At 41.1% G+C, this 18,769-nt stretch overlaps 1 protein-coding gene across 4 annotated transcripts; it reads left to right on the forward strand.

The window, feature by feature from the left end:
- Positions 1-1,715: 1,715 nt before the first annotated feature.
- Positions 1,716-16,776, forward strand: smad5 (SMAD family member 5). 4 transcript variants are annotated; one of them, XM_022221298.2, is made up of 7 exons: positions 1,716-1,851; positions 6,268-7,155; positions 11,504-11,803; positions 13,090-13,197; positions 14,977-15,198; positions 15,297-15,553; positions 15,669-16,776. In XM_022221298.2, the coding sequence occupies exons 2-7, from the start codon at positions 6,753-6,755 to the stop codon at positions 15,810-15,812; spliced, it is 1,434 nt and encodes a 477-aa protein (XP_022076990.1). In that variant the 5' UTR covers positions 1,716-1,851; positions 6,268-6,752; the 3' UTR covers positions 15,813-16,776. The 4 variants fall into 4 exon arrangements, with proteins under 4 accessions (XP_022076990.1, XP_022076989.1, XP_022076988.1 ...); XM_022221297.2 differs by lacking the exon at positions 1,716-1,851 and adding an exon at positions 1,867-2,029; XM_022221296.2 differs by lacking the exon at positions 1,716-1,851 and adding an exon at positions 2,386-2,547.
- Positions 16,777-18,769: the final 1,993 nt, after the last annotated feature.

Consider the following 18,769-nt stretch of genomic DNA (forward strand, 5'->3'; position numbering starts at 1 on the left):
AAATTCAGGCGGTTAAAATTGGACTTTTATCTGGTAGCGTTATTCCTTGGCTAACTTCTTAACATTATCAACTGTAGTGGCTATTGCTAAACCTGCATAGCCACTGTGGTGGCTGTACCTAGGTGTCTGAAAAGACACTTATCCAAAAGAAAATAATATCCACAGAAAAAAATGGTTTAAAATTAAAGCACTATTTATTGTAACAAAACATTCTTTGAAACCTAGAAACAAAAACAGTGTAGGATGCTGAAGTTCATCCTTAGTTTATCTAAGGATGAACTTTGCTGCAAGCCTTGGATGTGTGGTGTGGTCAAAAGACTGTCTCTCCTTGGTAGCCTCACCTCCCTGGCTTTTATCCCCATCTTTCAGCCACTAGATGGAGATAACTCAAGAAAAACAGAAATTAGTAAAAGAAAAACAATAATCCTGCCTCCTACACCAACAATGTAAAAGGTTAGGGAACTCTATCAAAATTTTATAAGCAACTTGTTTACTAAAGTTCAGTACACTGACTAGCTCAGGAGAGCGTGTCTCTTTTCTTCTTTCTCAGTCAGGTACCGTTGGACACACCGGCCATACCTGACCAAACTAATTAAATTTAAATGACAAAATAATGAAGTAAGTTACTTGCTGGAGTCACGGACAAAAAAAGTAGAATCTTGATGAGTGAGGTCCACCAAACTACTTTGTTGGGAATAAAACAGGCGACCAGACATCTGGTAAAGTTCAAGATAATATTAAGATGGCGGCTCCTCCTCCTTTCTGTGATGATTAAGAAAATATCTTTGTTGGAACGATGCAAAGTGTACTGCTGAAAATTCCCTCTCAAAATTGCTGTAATGTGATTTACAGTGAAGATTTATTTACTGTAAATTTAGCCTCTCAGTGAATTTTACCAATGATGCATTGCTGATATACAGCAACTTATTGTAAACAGGTTATACAGTAGATATTTGGCCATTTTATAGTAATATTACAGTAAAAACTACAGAATCTTGTTACAGTGTATGGTCAAGCATGGTGGTGGTAGTATTATGGTCAGGGCTGTTTTGCTGCAATCAAATTGTTGCTTTACACAAAGTAAATAGAATAATGAAAAAGAATGATTACCTCCACGTTCTTAAGAAAAACAGAAGTTTGGGTCTTGGATGCTTGGATGCAAGACAGTGACCCCAAAGAAATGGCTAAATCGGGTCAGAATTAGGGTTTTAGACTGACCTTATCAAAGTTCCGACTTGAACTCCATCAAGAACCTGTTGATTGTGATGACGAAACAAGTCTGTGTCAGAAAGCCAATAAGTTTTCTTGAACTGCATCAAATCCGTCCAGATGAGTGGTCAAAGATATGACCACAAGCTTGTGGACGGCTTCCAAAAACACATAACTGAGGTGAAAACGGCCCTTTAACCAAATACCACCATTGCAGTGTTTATATTTTTGATTTTGTCATATTTCCAGACGACCTTATAATAAATCTATGAAAGAATCAAACTGCATGATTATTTTTTGTGACAAAAGAATGTGTTTCAATGATTCCATTATAGAAATGTGAGTTACAGGGGTCAATGAAAACTCAAGATTGTCATCATATACATGGTCTATTAGGAAGACTTACGATCATTTTGCTTTTTCATGTTTTCATGCAACATGTTCTAAACACTGAGATGGTCTGATATCCCCTGCACCCCGCCTAAAATCTCCGACTCTGCCTGTAAATCACAGCCGGTATCAGGCTGCGTGTTGCCCGCTGGTGGCTCGACTCGATTACTGCATTTCATGAGGAATCCAGAGACTGAATGAAGAATCCAGCGTTTATCCTGTCAGAGAGCGGCGGCCCGTCTACAGAAATGGGTGAGGAGTAGCGATTATTTGGTCAGATTAATTAAAGCTAAAGGGTTTAACAACGCGGGACCCGTTAAAGTGTTGAACAAGTGACTACAAAGGACAACAATACACAACAAACCGCAGCGCTCCAGACTCACTGGAGCCAGCAACTTGTGAGACGTTCCAGAGCCGCAGCACGACCACCGTAAGACTTCACACTTCTAACACCGAGGGGGTTAAAAACAAACACAAAGCGACATCAGTTTTGATTTAATTCTGACACAGGCTCAGCTGGTGATGTGTTATTTGTCGTGAACTTAGTGATATTCTACTGTAACTGTCAAAAATGCTGAAAAAGTTTGTTCACACGGAACACTCCGACCAATGCGCAAGGAAATGTTTTACAGGAAATAATTTAACGTCTGATTTAGGACGATATTTAAAACAGTTGCTCCAGCGAATGTTAGAAGGTATATTTTAACGATTATTTTAAAAGAAGCATCCGCAGCTGTTAAATCAAAGCGAGCACTAGTTTGTCAGCAGAGCGGAGGGATACGCACTCCGCCTTCCCAGTCTACTTGTCTCCAGGATCTGGAGGACATGGCACGGAGAGACAGAGGGAAGAAACGCTGGAAAACGAGAGACGTTTCTAAGAAAGCGGGAGTTACGACGAAAACCACCGCGAAAAGAAGTGCGGCTATGGCTTTTGTACGTTCCTGAGAGGTATGAGGATAAACGGCGGTCTAACAGTTGAGTTAAAAGGGTGTAATTGAAGTAGTCGTAGTCCAGCGGGCTACATCAGCAGGGTACGCTGGTCACAGAGGCTCGGCACTTCTTCTCGGAGGGCTAACTGCTAGCATAGCTTAGCTTCAGTTAGCGAGAAGTTCATAAAAAGTTTGTGGAATGGAGGAAGAGGAGGGAGGTAGCAGAGGCTAGCCATGAAGAGGTACAAAACTGTGCCTCGTGTAATTATGTATTTAGAAAACGTAAGCATAACTTGTAAAGTAGATATCTATCCCCGTTATGAGTCGCCTAACTGTAACTTTACGCTAAACAAGTTGTGTTCAGTTAAAGTGTGCTAAGCTAGTTAGCAAACTCTCGAGGGTTACTTACATTAGCTTGCTACATACCAGAGTTGGCTAACGCCGCTTAAATATTGTGTTTTATGACTGTGTGTTTTCGCTGGGTTGGAACAGCTCTAAAAGCTATTTTTTACTGCTGGTTGGGGATTTGTGTAACATTAGATGCGTCTTACCAAATCCCTTTTCTCTCTTTCTCTGGGTGGTGTAGGTGGGGGGTGCCTGCTTCTCACTCTCAGTCGTTCTTCCATATTGTCTGTTGCTTGTTCTTCGTACTTGTCAAGCATTTTAGAATAGAATACACAGTAAAGTGAAGTACTAATCTTATGTTTTTTCCAGTTTTAAGTGATGTCTCGTTTAAACTAGTGTGACAGAATTACGCAGAAGAGACCAAACTGTGATGAACAGATACTAATGTGGACTAATCTGTCTATAATTTAAGGATGATTTTTACTGTTTAACATCCCTAGTAGAGTATTTGGAACATTGGAAAGACCTCCTGGGTTGTACTGATTACCTTTTATAAAATTTAACTCATGGTTTCTTGACAAGTTGTCTTCTTCGTGTTCAGTTTCTGTTAATCTAGACCTAAACATGTCAGTGATACATGAAATTAAATGTCTCTCCTATTGCGCAATCGTCATATAAATGTGTTGAGGTTTTGATCGTGCAATCCATTAATATGAAGAGTTCCAGGACTGATTTTCAATATATAAAGTATGTAGGTCATAGTCTTTGAAGTAGATTTCTATCGCACACATGCTCAGTAATTCACACCTTTAATAATGGTTACAGATTCAGGCATTGATTGGTAAATCTGTGGTTCTCCTACCTCACACTCTTCCATGTGAGACATTGTAAATGCAGTCAAGACTGATTTGATTTCCTGCCTTTGATGCTGAAAACACAATGAGCTGTCTGAGTGAGCTGTTTGCAATTTGTAAGGATCAACTTTATCTGAAAGCTCATCACTGAGATGCAAATCCTTTTTAGTGTCCTTTCGGCAGGTTGTATCCACTGTGTTCATCCTACAATATGCTCCAGCTTGTTTCTGAGAAATTTGGACTTCTCTTTACATTGCAAATCTGTTACTTGTCTTTGCTAATTCAACAATGAGCTGATGAATCACTGCTGGTCCCATCAGTCTGATCGGCCTCTGTTGAAACAACTCCCCCCACATAGCCAGAGGAACCCTCAACATTTGCAGGTTGATGATTTTTGTGTATGCCTACGTAGGGCTGGGCGATATGACCAAAATTTTATATCCCAAAATAGCTTATTTTATATCCTGATACGATACACATCACAATATAGCATATTTTTGGTAAATTCCATGAATGAATGGGACCGGGCAGCGGCATACCTTACAAAGTACGGTAGTCTGATCCTTGTCGGTCTTTTTAAATCCAAACCTCCGCCATATGACAGAAGTTTCCCCTCTTTTAAGTACAAGCTCGTCGGTTTGAGCTGGTTGTTCGTGTGCATATTTCCCAGTTTGCATGTAATTGTAATCAACATTGTAGGAGAGAGGAATAACGTTGTGGAAGAGACCAAAAAGTGAGTATAAAACACCCAAAATATGTTTTTGAACTAGAGGCTAAATGCTGTGGTTTATTTTAGTATGACAGTGAAGAAAACATTTCATTTATATTCCGCTCCGTAAGTCTGGATGGGATCTGTAGTGACTTTGTGCATGCGCGATTCATCTGTCGTCTGGCCGCGGAGTGATGTGGGTCTCCCCTAATCAGACACTGGGACTGCTGCGGGCTTACTGGACTGACGACCTGTGCTTTGGGAGGTGGAGGGAGAAGCTCACAGCAACACCTGCTGCTTGTTGAGGACAGTACCTGCAGAATGATCGGTCAGAGTCTCCAAAAAGTCGCTAGATTTGTCGCTAGTCGCTTTTGACAAAAAAATCACTAGGGCGCTTTGGAAAGTCGCTAGATTTAGCGAGAAAGTCGCCAAGTTGGCAACACTGCGCGGCCGCGCATAGATATGCGGCCGTGTGCCTGGGCTTGCCGTAAGGCACGTCGGTGACGTAAAATACTGCTGTAAAGCGTGTTTTGCGACACTGCGATATAAACGATAGGATCTTCACATAAAACGATACATTTTCTATCGTCCAGACAATATCTATCGTCGTATCGCCCAGCCCTATGCCTACATGTCCTACTTTCGGAGGTTTCCCTCCACTTTCATGTGCATGTAGAACAATGAGGAGTGGGAGTGGGTGCAGTGCTGTTGGACAGCTGTGTGCTGGAAGGGAGGAATCAGCCAGAGATGGGATGACGGAGGAAACAGTTATTTGTGGTTACATCCTTTTTGACCAGGCCAGTTTCACAAGCCCCCAAACAGCTGCTGTTGCTGCTACAGCTACATGTTTGACCCACTGCCTGCTTGGCCTGCATGTTATGGAATGAAGTGTCATATATCACTGCATAATTTGTTTTGTGAGAGTTTCAGTACATCAGGAAGGCTCTCTCAAACACTCACTATCTCTATAGTAGTTTGTTTGCGCAGGCATCAAAGACATCCCGAGGCAGTACTACATGAACATGGATAATCATGGTGTTAATAGGATTTTTTTGGTGACTTGTGATTGTATAGGAACATTATTTATCTAATTTATAGAACAGGACCTTGATTTTTAATGGAACATGTGCTGCACACGTCTCTGCTGGCATTCTCGCTTTCTGTTCCTTTGCACATGCTCAGACAGGATGTCAGTATGTCATGTAAGTTCCCACTTTGGCATAATTTTACCAAATGGGGACGTAGTTAAAATAGGCACCATCAATATTCAAATATATCAAACTCTTGATGTGTTGATGAATACATCTTTTCTTTTACTGTCCCGGGTAGCTGGAGGAAAAGTAATTTGTCACAGTTAAACTGACAGTTTAAAAGTGGCATTTGTTTTCTTATTTTTGCTATCCCATCACTTTAGATGACCTTCGGTGAACCAGCTTGCCACTTTCACATTTTGTTTAAGCGGTTTGTTTGGCTGTAAGAGTGTCTCTCCACTTTTCATATGCATAGATGCCTGCAAGTTCTGCATACAACACCTATCCGATCACTGAGTCATCCAAGTTTCAGGAAGACTGAGGCTCTTTTATGGAAGCGATGCGTCAGATCAAAAGGGGACAAAGGGCTTTTTGATCTTCCTGCTGACCGAGAATAGTGCTTGTCACATGCTGACCTGATATTTCGACTAATAATCTTTTTTTTTTTAATATTCTTGTTGTGATCTTGTTTACAAATGTTAGGAAATACTTCCTTGTTGATCTAGCAATCCATAATTTCAAACAGTTCAGTGTGTTCTTGATCTTGACATAATCGACTGCTTTTTCTTTCTGTTTTGCAGAATTGTGGCAGAGTGAAACACTGACTGATTGGAGAAGTCATCCTGAAGAGGAACTGGGAGTTACTGCGAAATGATCAATTCTTTCTGAGACTCGTATCACACTTTCACTGGTGAAACCTGCTGCAGTGTTTCAGTTCAACACAGGTCCTGATCTGAGCTCCTGCAGCCCCCTCCCTCCATCAGTGGTGGTGACCCAGCTCCGGACAGCTTGCTGGAGGGCCCTTCCTGAGCAGCAGCAGCTGCGTCCTGCTTGCTGACTCTCGTCCCTCCCCTGCTTCCTGTCCTTGGTCAGACAAGGCTAAAGCCTCCTCTCCCCTCACCCCTTGTACTCACACACACTTACATTCACACTTGCTCAACGACATTTTTAGACTTCTATTGCTCTTCAGAGATCATCAGTAAGAGCCTTTTAAACCCCTTGGACAGACCCAGAGTGACCATCCAGAAAAGATTTCCTCCCTTTTACCTACACTACAGCTTGAAGAATGACCTCCATGTCCAGTCTCTTCTCCTTCACAAGCCCGGCAGTCAAACGTCTGCTTGGCTGGAAGCAGGGGGACGAGGAGGAAAAATGGGCAGAAAAGGCAGTGGATGCCCTCGTTAAAAAGCTGAAGAAAAAGAAAGGCGCCATGGAGGACCTTGAGAAAGCTCTGAGCTGCCCAGGACAGCCCAGCAAGTGTGTTACCATTCCAAGATCACTGGACGGCCGGCTGCAGGTTTCCCACAGGAAAGGTCTTCCTCATGTTATCTACTGCAGAGTATGGCGCTGGCCGGACCTCCAGTCCCACCATGAGCTCAAGCCCCTGGAGGTGTGCGAGTACCCATTTGGCTCCAAACAGAAGGAGGTCTGCATCAACCCATATCACTACAAGCGAGTGGAGAGCCCTGGTAGGTACTTAATGCTGTCTCTAAGTGAGGTAGTCAATGAGCAGTGGCGGATTTAGCAATTTGGGGGCCCAAGGCGAATTTAGCTAGAGGGGCCCTTCAAATCCTTACTTTTAACAAGGACCTTTTAAAATGTGAGATATGATTCAGATTCCATCCCGTTGTATGCCAAAATGCAAAATATTTATTTTTTTAAATAGTTAAGCAGCATGACAGAGTATTTGTGTGAGTGAGTCAATAAGTCCCATTTTATCTATAACTGTAACTAAACAATAAATAATAATAAAATAATAACACAATATTGTAATAATACAATAATAATATCAATATCAATCACAGCAATGTGTAGAGAGAGACAGAGATCGAGAGAGAGACGGAGACAGAGAGTGAGTGCGAATGAATGTATGTGTATGAGAGAGAAAATGTGTTGGAGTCAAAGAGAGAAAATAACAAATCTTGGAGCCATTTAAATTCACTTTCTATGAAGTGGAGGACTTATTGATCTTCTGCAAAGAAATTGCAGACCGACGGAATTTTTTGATATCTGCCGAATGCAAAATTCAGGAATAATTCAATAATCTGTTCAATTAACCCCTTAAGCTTCAGTGTACCGCCGGCGGTACACCTACTAATTTGCATAGGAATTTCAAGAATGTCCGACGGCTGCAAACACGATTATACAAACACTATACGCCGATGGAAAGCTTAGATTCTCATGAATCCGCCAGTATAAACCACTTTCAGATGCGATTACCACAGCGGGTGAGAAAAACACATTTGTCCGACAAAAACGAATATTCATCCATCCGTTCTCTGTACACGGCTTCAACGCACACAGCGCGACTCACATTTCCGGGTTTATTATTACACACAAAAAAAAGATTCCACAAAAAACGGCCATAATCCAACCTTTTACATCCAGATGACACAAGCCAGTAAACCATTTTATCCAAAACATGTCCTGAAGTCGGTATAAAATCCCCGAATCGGTCATTTTCAAGGAAATGCACCTCGCGATGCCCGTCCAATATTCCCTGTATTTTTCGTAATTTTTTTTATTTAAAAATAGAATATTAGCGATTTTTTTTTGTACTGAAAACGGCTGGAATTGACTGAAGCTTAAAGGGTTAAAGGCAGAAAAAAAACAATAAAAATGTCTTTTCATATTTGTTATTCTTAGATCATGCACACATAATAATTTGTTTTTATATCATGAACAACACAGATAGGTTAGTGCATTTTAAGAAAATCAATACAGTTTTAACTAGCCCTATGCTGACGTTTTTAAATTTTACTAAAATCTGATTGGCTTCTATGTCTTCTATCTTCAGGTGTAAAGTATGATATACAAGACATAGCTGGAATCATTTAATGTGATAGTAGACAAAGCAATATATTGTGTATAATATATATTAACATGTTATACATTATATATGAGATGTTGAGGCTATGAAAAAAAGCTTGATTTATTATGTTGATGATGATTTGATTTAACTACACTTAAAAAGACCGTTAGGTTCACAATGTAAACAGATGCATAACTCATTTAGTTCAAATCTTTACAATAAAACAAACTATGCAATTATAAATGGCAGGCGTCCAATCAACAAGCATTGTTTTTCTGTATGAAATAGGCACAAGCTATATTGACGGAGTTGTAGTGCAGATGTAGGCTCATGCAATAATGTTGCTGGCAAACGTCTAACCATGCTAAATGCTGTGTATACAGAATAGGCTACATCAACTTGCATTCTACATTTAAAGGCATTATGGAGGATGGTTTTTTTTTGTTTAATTTGTCTAATTCACATAAAATGAATATACTGACCTTTAGTGGACTTGTATGTATGGTCTCTAAAAGAATAAAAAATAACTGTGGACATGGCAGGACCCGAAAAACATCAGCCAATCAATGCGCTCGGACCGAGGCGTTTGGTTTGCTCCCTTTCCTGTCAATCAAAAATCTTTCGGCTCAGGCCTAGTTACGTAGATTACGTACGCCTTGGACTTACATGTTTGTATGTGTTGCTTTGGTATAGCTTCGTAGTTAGCTGGCGACTTGTTTTGCTCATCTTTTTTTACATAATGGCAGATAAAGATCCAGGGGGACCCAGCCGTAAAAGACAACTTCACAAGTGCTACGCAAGTTTCTGGAGGGGGGCGTTTCTTCGTAAATGTTAAGAGGGGGGAGGTTAGAGGGGGGTGAGGGAGAGGTTGTATGTGCGCATGTGCATGCTACGTTCAAAGTCGTAGGAAATTAAATCTCCTCTAATGCCTTTAATAAACGTGCTTTTCGTGTTACACTGTTGAGTCATAAAATATAAATCCACGACAAAACCGCTTCCTTCGAAATTGTCAACACGATCTTATTTTGAAGTTCCTGCCGTGCACTTCCTATCCTGAGTGACCTGGCGCTGGAGGCGACCTGAGCAAGGAGCCTGCAGCATAGCGTTCTCAGGCGGTGGGTCTAGCGTTCTCAGGCAGGAGGTCTGCAGCCAGACTCTCTTGGGGGCACGATCATCGCCTGGATGGAATAGTCCATTATTAAAAGAAATGGGAGGGGTGTGCATGGATACTTTATTTCTTTGCGTTTTAGTTTGTTGTCTTTGTTTCCCATTTAAATATACAAATTTACTATTTTAAAAACGCAGTGGCTGGGGATCACTGTTCACAGGGCCCCGATTCCCAGCTGAATGGAGAGTGGGCTGCCGGTCTGGGGGCCCCTGCAGTTGGAGGGGCCCCAGGCAGTTGCCTACCTTGCCTCTATTGTAAAACCGCGTCTGTCAATGAATATTGATTTGACTGTATGTTGCTTTTTTACACTAGAGGGTGTGACACATACTCATCTTCTACACAAATTTTATTCACGTTAGCACCTTGTATAAATTTAAATAGATGTGTATCATTTTAATGGTTTACTTATTCCCATTCACAGTACCTTTTAAGTTTACTGTCTTTTAAATGCTCTATGGGGCACAGTTGGGACTTAATCTGTTATGTATGTAGCATGTGCAACTAGGAAAGCAGCATCGGTGTGTTTATTTTATTTAATTTGAATTACATTTTTTAAAATTATTGTAAATACAAGGCAGATCAAACCAATGCGGAACTGTGCACATCCTTTAGAGCTCAGAAAATTGAAGAGCTGGTAAACAAATCCACAAAGGTCAGGAGTCTCTCATCACATGGGCCTGTTCTACCCGCCCCCTCCATTTCACAGAAAATCAATATCACTAGCTCTAGAAGTCTTATTAGATTATATGCCTCAGGCACTCCAGATGGGGTGTAGCATCAGAGAGTGGCTTACTAAATGCATAAACCACTCAGACTAAACTCCCAGCGCTTTCTCATCACTACTCCCTCTAAATCTTTCTGTCACTCCCACATCCCATCGCATACACTCATGGATGACCCTGAGGGGGTCAGCCTTTCTGACACCGGGTTCGTTTGGGATTGCCAACTCTGTATTGACCGTTTCAAGGATGCGGCTCACATGTCGGTCAGAGGGACTGCACGTCATCGTTTAAACAAAATGTGGCTGCGTAGTTTTGAGGGTTAGCCTTGGAACTCAGTAGATGAAAAGGCTGGGGAATCACTACAATCTTGTTGGCAAAGATAAAACAATAAATTTGAATAGCCTTTGTGGCTGCATCTTTACCAAGGTCTGAAATATCTTTTCAGGAGTGCATGACTAAGTGTTGTGAAATGGCATGTATTTAATATTACACTGTTTCAAGGCATAGGTTGGCATTCTAATAACTCATTCACAGTTGGTTGATAGAGTTGGATTATTTTTTGGCTTAAAAATTCATGTCAGGAACACCATCATATAAAAAGGCAACAGTATTGTGTAATTAATTAACCTGAAATATATGATCATTTAAGTGTTTGTGTATTAGAGCTGAAATATTTACTCAGTCATTGGCAGCTAGTTGTTTAGAACTGAAACAATAATGTCTGCCATTCTGTTTTCAGCTAGGTTTTGGACATGTTCATTATCTTCATACGTTGTATAGGTGACATTAATTAAGGAAATTCAGTGGGAAGCTTCAGTCTTGTAGTTCTACATCCAACGTGTATGCAGCCACTTTTCCAAGAGCATAGCCATCAAGAGCTTCTTGTTCCAACATTTCCTGCATTCCCTGTTAATGGAAAGGATGCATTATTAAGGAGGAAACTCATTTAAGCAAAAGAAAACTGCACTTATTGTCAGAGGTGGTGGAAATGGGCTCTTTAAATACAATGATCCGTTAGTTTTTAGCACCAGAAAATACGTTTCTTTCCTTTTTATCTGTGTTTCTTTCATTTTGCAATTAATTTTCCTCCCTCCCTGCTTTGTTCCTCCATCCAGTGCTCCCTCCAGTCCTGGTACCGAGGCACAGCGAGTTCAACCCTCAGCACAGCTTGCTGGTGCAGTTCCGCAACCTCACCCACAACGAGCCACACATGCCTCTGAATGCCACCTTTCCAGAGTCCTTCCAGCAGCCACACAGCGGGGGCGGTAGCAGCAGCACTGGAGGTGGTGGGGGTGGTGGTGGTGGCTCTTTCCCTATTTCTCCCAACTCTCCATATCCTCCTTCTCCAGCCAGCAGTGGTACTTATCCAAACTCTCCTGCCAGCTCGGGGCCCTCCAGTCCATTCCAGCTCCCAGGTAAAATTATCCTGATGCATCTCACTCAGGGAAAGATACCAAGCTTTCATGTAGCTGACAAAAAAAAAACTTTCAATAAACACAGATTTTTGATAATTTCTGCTATTAGTGTTGTGTAATGTAAGGAAAAAGGACACCGTCCACGTGAGTCTAGTTTCATATTTGTGTCACTACTGACACTCCCAGTCAAGGGACATGGTTAATTGTTTACAAAAGTATCATTGTTTTAAGCCCATGCACAATACATTTTGTCATCAGTACACGATGAAAAGTAGTTTCAAACTTCTTAATGGTACTCTAACCAGGCCAAGTTATTATATTCATCAAGCTACACCCCTAAATGAGAACAAAGAAAATGCCAGCTAAGCAGTGTGCACTAGAGCCGGGGCTGCTGGCTGCTGTCAAACACTGACTCAGTCAGCCCAGCAGCTTTTCTGCCTCATTGTTACTGACCAGGGACAAAAACAGATACATTAAACATAGATGGTTATCACATAACTGAGGGTTTCCTATTGTAGTTGTCGTTGTGTATTGTAGAAATACTTGTGATTGGTTAGTGAGTGTCTGGATATTACTGTTGCTCTGTATATGTGTGGCTGAAGAGTGCTTTATTCTGCTCCAGTCCAGACCTGCTGACACTTCCAGTGGCTGCTGGCAGTCAGGCAGACAAGGTTTTTAATGGCGATTTAGGGATTTGAGCTTATTTGTCCTGCAACATTTTAGTCATCGTCTGCACTCACAAGAATCACAATCGCTGAAATTTCCTCCTTGCTGGGGGAGATTTTGTGCATTGTCTTTTCCTGTATGCCTCAACAAGGGCTCCAAAGGCTCATGTTGCATCTCTGTCGGGAATGGGTTAGCATGTGGCTTAGTAAGTGAGGGATATGTGTAATCTGACACCATTTCCGAGGTACAGATCGTGTGTGTGTGTGTGTGTGTGTGTGTGTGTGTGTGTGTGTGTGTGTGTGTGTGTGTGTACCATTTTCTGCATTTAACTATCAAAGTGAGGACATTTTTACAAAGTGAGGACATTTTGGCCGGTCCTCACTTTGAAACAGCCATGTTTGAGGGTGAAGACTTGTTTTTAGAGAACAGGTATGAATTGAGGTTTGGTAAGGGTTAGGCAATCAGTTGTGATGGTTAAGGTTAGGGTAAGGCTCTAGGAAATGCATTACGCCTATGGATGTCCTCACTAAGATAGAAGTACAAACGTGTGTGTGTGAGAGACCATTTGCCAGCAGCAACAACTGGTCTCATCCTCGCTAACTGCCCTCTTAATGTCTCAGCTGACACCCCGCCCCCGGCCTACATGCCCCCTGATGAGCAGCTGGGCCAGGAGAGCCAGTCCATGGAAACGAGCAGCAGCCTGGTGCCACAGAACATGGCCAGAGGAGGTGAGGAGAGCACATAGTTAGACCAACAGCAGCACTACACTAAAAAACAAAAGTACCCATTACTGATAGAATCAAACTGTAAACAGTTTGAATGTGTCACAATTAATTGTCTGCACTAGCACTACATTGCTGGTTGGGCCAGAATTGTTGTTTGAATGCCCTATTTTCTACTCTTGTGCTGCAGTCCTCTGCAACAGCATTCACAGCAACAAAATAAATGGGATGAACATGTTTTGAGGTAATTTGGTCTGTATGTTGAGGTGAACATTTAGTTATTTACTCATTTGAAAGCTATTTAAACCCTTTATGACACACTAAATGCACACTAAAACCATAAATTTGCAAATCCATTCAAATGTGTTTGACAACTGAGTTCTGCATTAAAAATACAGGGATGGCAATTTTCCGCGGATCCGCGGATTTCTGCCGATTTAATTTCAAATTTGACGTCGTTAACATCTCGCGGGAGTCCACAAGACTCCCGCTAAAGCTATCGTTCGATTGTAAACGGGCCACCCAGAGATATATATATGTAGACGCCTCATAGGCTGTCGAGAGAAGTGCTTACAGCGCCGCCATCTTGAAATGGGGCCAGCGGAGACAGCGGTGCATAGACATGTACGAGGCAAGAGGTACTGTTGAATCTCAAAGTGGAATTATTTGCTGAATTTTGAACCGATTGCCAAACTGTTTGATTTTTTTTTTTTTTTTTTTTTTATAGAAACGTCACACGTGTAGCTCCTATACAAGGTGCTTGGATATTTTTACAGTGCTGGTTTTGCCACTCAACACTTAAGCTACGCACTATCTCCCTCTGACTCCAGCATAGTTATTTAAACAGCAGACGAGCTTCGCAAAAGATGCCGGACTTCTGTTCAGCCTGTGGATGCTCTAATGAGCGCTGTAAAGAAACAAGAGCTCGTGGGATTACTTTTCACATGTAAGATGTATGTAAGGAATTGTTAGCAGGTTGTCATAGCTAGAGTGAAATAAACGCTGACCAGACGGATAGAACCCCATCAGCTCCGTGTCTGGCTTCTACCCATGATCTAACCAGCTCTCTACATCAACCTGTGTATTACACAGCTGCTTACCGGTGAAATAACTAATCTGAGACCATTTTTTGTTTAAAATTCGGTGTTATAAATCTAGCATTCCTAGCAACAGCCTGTTACAAAGGAAAAAAACAGACTTACTGCAGTAATTGGTGGGTTAGAATACAGCATCTGATAGATCTATAAATAGCCCTGACTTAAACAAGTCTAGTATTTTAGGGATGTCCCAAATGATGCATCGATGCATTGTCGCGCACGATGCAGCGCAGACATCTGTGATCTATTGTAAACGCGGATGTCAGCGTTTACTATACAGCTGTATCTAAACGCGGACATCAGCGCTGCATCGTGCATACATAATATAAGCACGATAATGTAAACTATTTCTGTCTGGACAGCAGGGTAGCCTGCTCCCTGATAACTTGTTTGATATGTAGATGACATAAATTGATACAGTTCATATTGATATACTTACTTATAAATATACTTTATTTACTTTACTGAGCAGTTCAGTTAGAACTGGTACCAGTTAATGCCCTAATGAATCCAGTGATTTTCTGTTTGTTCTGCTTTGTGTCACGCTGTCTGAATTGATTCTCTGTCTAAATCCATTCTGTTTTGTAATATCTGCCCCAGTCTATGTTTGGTTGTCATAAGAGTTTTGTGTGTGTGAAGATGTTATTAGTTAAAGTTCAACTATCTTAATCCGACCTGTTATTCCCAGATGTGCAGCCAGTGGAATACGAGGAGCCAAGCCACTGGTGCTCTATTGTCTACTATGAGCTGAACAATCGTGTCGGAGAGGCTTACCACGCATCGTCAACCAGCGTGCTTGTGGACGGCTTCACTGACCCTTCGAACAACAAAAACCGTTTCTGCCTCGGACTACTGTCCAACGTCAACCGCAACTCCACTATTGAGAACACCCGTCGACATATTGGCAAAGGTACGACTGACGGTCACAAACGACGTGAGAAAAGAATGACGTGGTGCCGTTTGTTCTTGCAAGGAAGTGTGATTTTAAATATTCTCTCTGTTTACCAGGAGTGCACCTGTACTATGTTGGAGGGGAGGTGTACGCAGAGTGCCTCAGCGACACCAGCATTTTTGTCCAGAGTCGTAACTGTAACTACCACCATGGCTTCCACCCCACGACTGTTTGCAAGATCCCCAGTGGATGTAGCCTCAAGATTTTCAACAACCAGGAGTTTGCTCAGCTTCTGGCCCAGTCGGTTAACCACGGCTTCGAGGCCGTCTATGAGCTTACTAAGATGTGTACCATTAGAATGAGCTTCGTCAAGGTGAGTTGAACAGACACAGCAGAGGGTGACGTGGATTTTTTTTTTTTTTTCCCCAAGCGGGTGTTTTAATAATTGCATCATTTGTAATTGTACATTTTGTTCCGCCTCTTCTCAGGGTTGGGGAGCCGAGTATCACCGTCAGGATGTCACCAGCACCCCCTGCTGGATTGAGGTGCACCTGCACGGGCCCCTGCAGTGGCTGGACAAGGTGCTGACACAGATGGGTTCACCTCTCAACCCGATCTCCTCTGTGTCCTAATAATGGACTTGTGGGAGCTTGGAGACCCTTTTTACTTTAAGTTTGTTTTTTAATTTTTTACACTCCCCTTCCCCCCCCCTCAATGATTTATAATTTAAAGCAGTCTTAACGGCTGAACTGTTTACACTTTTTGGGAAGGGATGTCGAACTCTGGCTCTAAATTCAACAGCGGCCACAGCCAGAATCCAGTTGTTGAAACAATGTAAACACCTGGAGTAAGAGAGCGATGAGGAATGCCCAAGTAGCAGTAACAACATGGACACACTACTGCTTGACAATGCTACTATGCCTGCAAGAGTCGAGGGCTCCATTGTCAAGCTTGAATCTGTCAAATGTTAATTTTTTTTTTCACATCAAGTTTTATTGTTTTTGACAAATGATTTTATTTCTCTATACGTGTAGTTTTGAATGAAGCAGAACTCGTTTCACTACTCTGCCTTATGTCCGACAGACAAATGGAATTTTACGGAACACTTTTCTTACATTGTTGTCTCAATGTCAGATATTTACAAGTAAGATATAGACACAATTATGTTTACCATTAGACTCAGACATAACAAATGCTTTCTTTTTATAGTCTTTACTGCTAGAAATGAACACTGAGCTACTGCCTTTTAAGAAAGTTATATGTATGCCAACCTGATAGTTTTTGATATGGGAGATCAATCACTGAACAAGTTTAACATGCCATAAGCTAACAACATTGTGAATGTCACATCTATTGCAATAGAAGTAGTCATTTATGATATAATCAAACAACGGACACCATCATTATTGATTCTTGTTTGTACTCTCAAGTTCAAGTAAGAGTGACTGTATTTTCCATACTCACTGTATTAACAATATTGTGCACTCATGGATTTTTGTGGAGGCATATTAAATTTTGGCATGGGTACCAAGGCATTATGTTGATAGGTAATTGACTTCATTAGCTCAATGAAATAAACAGGTTATTTGATAACAATGATTGTGGATTTTTCTGTGGCTCAGACTGACTTTGAAATTTTGGCAAAACAAACAGACGGTGAACAGATGGACATATTGTAACAATAATGACAGATGTTTACAGGGATGTAAACACAGTGGTTTATTCTGTTAATGAAAACCTGATGATGGACACATCAACACTCCATTTCCTGCACTGAACACCTGCACCTGTTTTAATAGCTGCTAACAGATGTGATGCTACATTTAGAAAGTCTAATGTTTCCATGGAAAACCTCCCACACACAGCAAACTACGACAACAATAGTGAGTTTAATGTTGAGTACTTAAAGCCTGCCGCTTATTTATGTTTGCTGGCCAGGTTTTAGTACGTCCATGAATCTATTTTAGTAGACATTATTGGCATTGAAATAAATATTTAATCAGACACATTTGTTGGTTGCAACTCATGGCAGACAAAAACGGTGAGATGACGGCTTGTTAGCTCTGCTTCAGGTCAGGAAATGGCTGCTCAAAGAATTCAGAATAGAGAGAAATAGTGTAAAGTGTATTAGATTAAGACTGCATGGAACCATAATTTAGCATTTTCTGGTGCAGATACAGTAGCTGTAATACTGCCAATAAATCTGATTTTTTTTTTATAGCGCATTTCATGCGAACAAATGTAACAAAGGGCTTTCAGAACAAAAATAATTTACAAGAGTTCCCCAATTCCCATAAACATTATCTAATGAATGAAAGGGAGAACAGGGACTGAGGAAATGACACCATCTTAAGTACACGCAAAACAGCAGAATGAGTCAACATTCAGAAAAGCCACAAAATAAAAACACAGTAGTAAAAAACAAGCTGACAAAAAATTCTAAATAACGGTAAACAGGAAATTATTTAAAGTTTTTAACACTGCTTCACTCAGATCTATTGGAAAGTTTTCTCAGAGTTCATATCAACATAAAGATGCTCCAAAATGGACCCCCCCCCCCCCCCCCCCACACACACACACACACACACACAGACACCTTTAGTTTCATTAAGAAGCTGAAGACTTGAAGGTTAAATTTGTGACCAAGAACATTTGAAGTTTTAATGTGTGTGTTTTCCTTCTGATCTAAGTCAACACATTTGCACTTGAGTCTGAAGTTGTCATTGAGATATTTTAATCTTGGAGAGACCAGATTGCAAAACATTACAACCCTACAGGTGATAAAATCAAGTGGTAAAATGCATTTTTAGTTGTAGTGTGTTATACTTCAATTAATTTTGCATCAGGCATTTTTTGGTTAATTTAACAGAGATGCAAATTGTTTATTGCTGTGCTGATGTCAAACTGTTTAAGATTCCGTTTTCATTGCATCAGTGTGCTGTGTTGAGCACATTTGAATTAATTGTTTTAAACCTCCAGGGAGGAATGCTCTGCTGTGATTGGTTGTTCCGTTGTTAGGCAACTCCCTGCTGCTACGTGGTAACCAGGAAGAAGCAACACTGACTAAATAAGCAACTTTGTGGCTGTTGTTCAGGTGTAAGGCTGAGTTTCTACGAAGAAAGCTTTTAACTCAGCACAGCAGACTAAAAAACATTTAGGGGTTTAATATAAGAGTAATTTATCTCAAAAATAAATTACAGCTTCTATGATCCAGCATGGTGAAAATCCGTTTTTATTGTTTTGTGGTTTTTAAAAACTTGGAGGTGTAAAGTAAAACCTGTGTGCCCCACCACAACCAGATTAGATTTCCAGCTTTAAGCCAGTAAGAGTTTGACCTAAGTGCTACGTACCGCCACAGACCAGTGGTAGTTCAACTTTCTATAATCCTGCCGCCCCGCTGCTTCCAGACAAGTCACGTAGAATGAGTCCACTAGTTCTATTGACTTTCTAGATCTACTTCTGTTATCTCTAAAATGACACAACCACAAGGTAAACGAACCAAATATTCTACTGTTGACTGCAAGAGTGAACAGAAGAGTCTTAGTGCACTTTCAGCATCGGCTGAAGCGGACATCAAGAGGATTACTAT

The sequence above is a fragment of the Acanthochromis polyacanthus genome, chromosome 10 (assembly GCF_021347895.1).
Source record: "Acanthochromis polyacanthus isolate Apoly-LR-REF ecotype Palm Island chromosome 10, KAUST_Apoly_ChrSc, whole genome shotgun sequence".
NCBI classification, from domain to species: Eukaryota; Metazoa; Chordata; class Actinopteri; family Pomacentridae; genus Acanthochromis; species Acanthochromis polyacanthus.

Bases quoted from the DNA above. Each gene is read 5' to 3' on its own strand.
- smad5 (XM_022221298.2), top strand. From the start codon at position 6,753: ATGACCTCCATGTCCAGTCTCTTCTCCTTCACAAGCCCGGCAGTCAAA. The intron at 11,804-13,089 runs GTAAAATTATCC...TTAATGTCTCAG, and splicing joins CAGTCCATTCCAGCTCCCAG to CTGACACCCCGCCCCCGGCC. The intron at 13,198-14,976 runs GTGAGGAGAGCA...TGTTATTCCCAG, and splicing joins ACAGAACATGGCCAGAGGAG to ATGTGCAGCCAGTGGAATAC.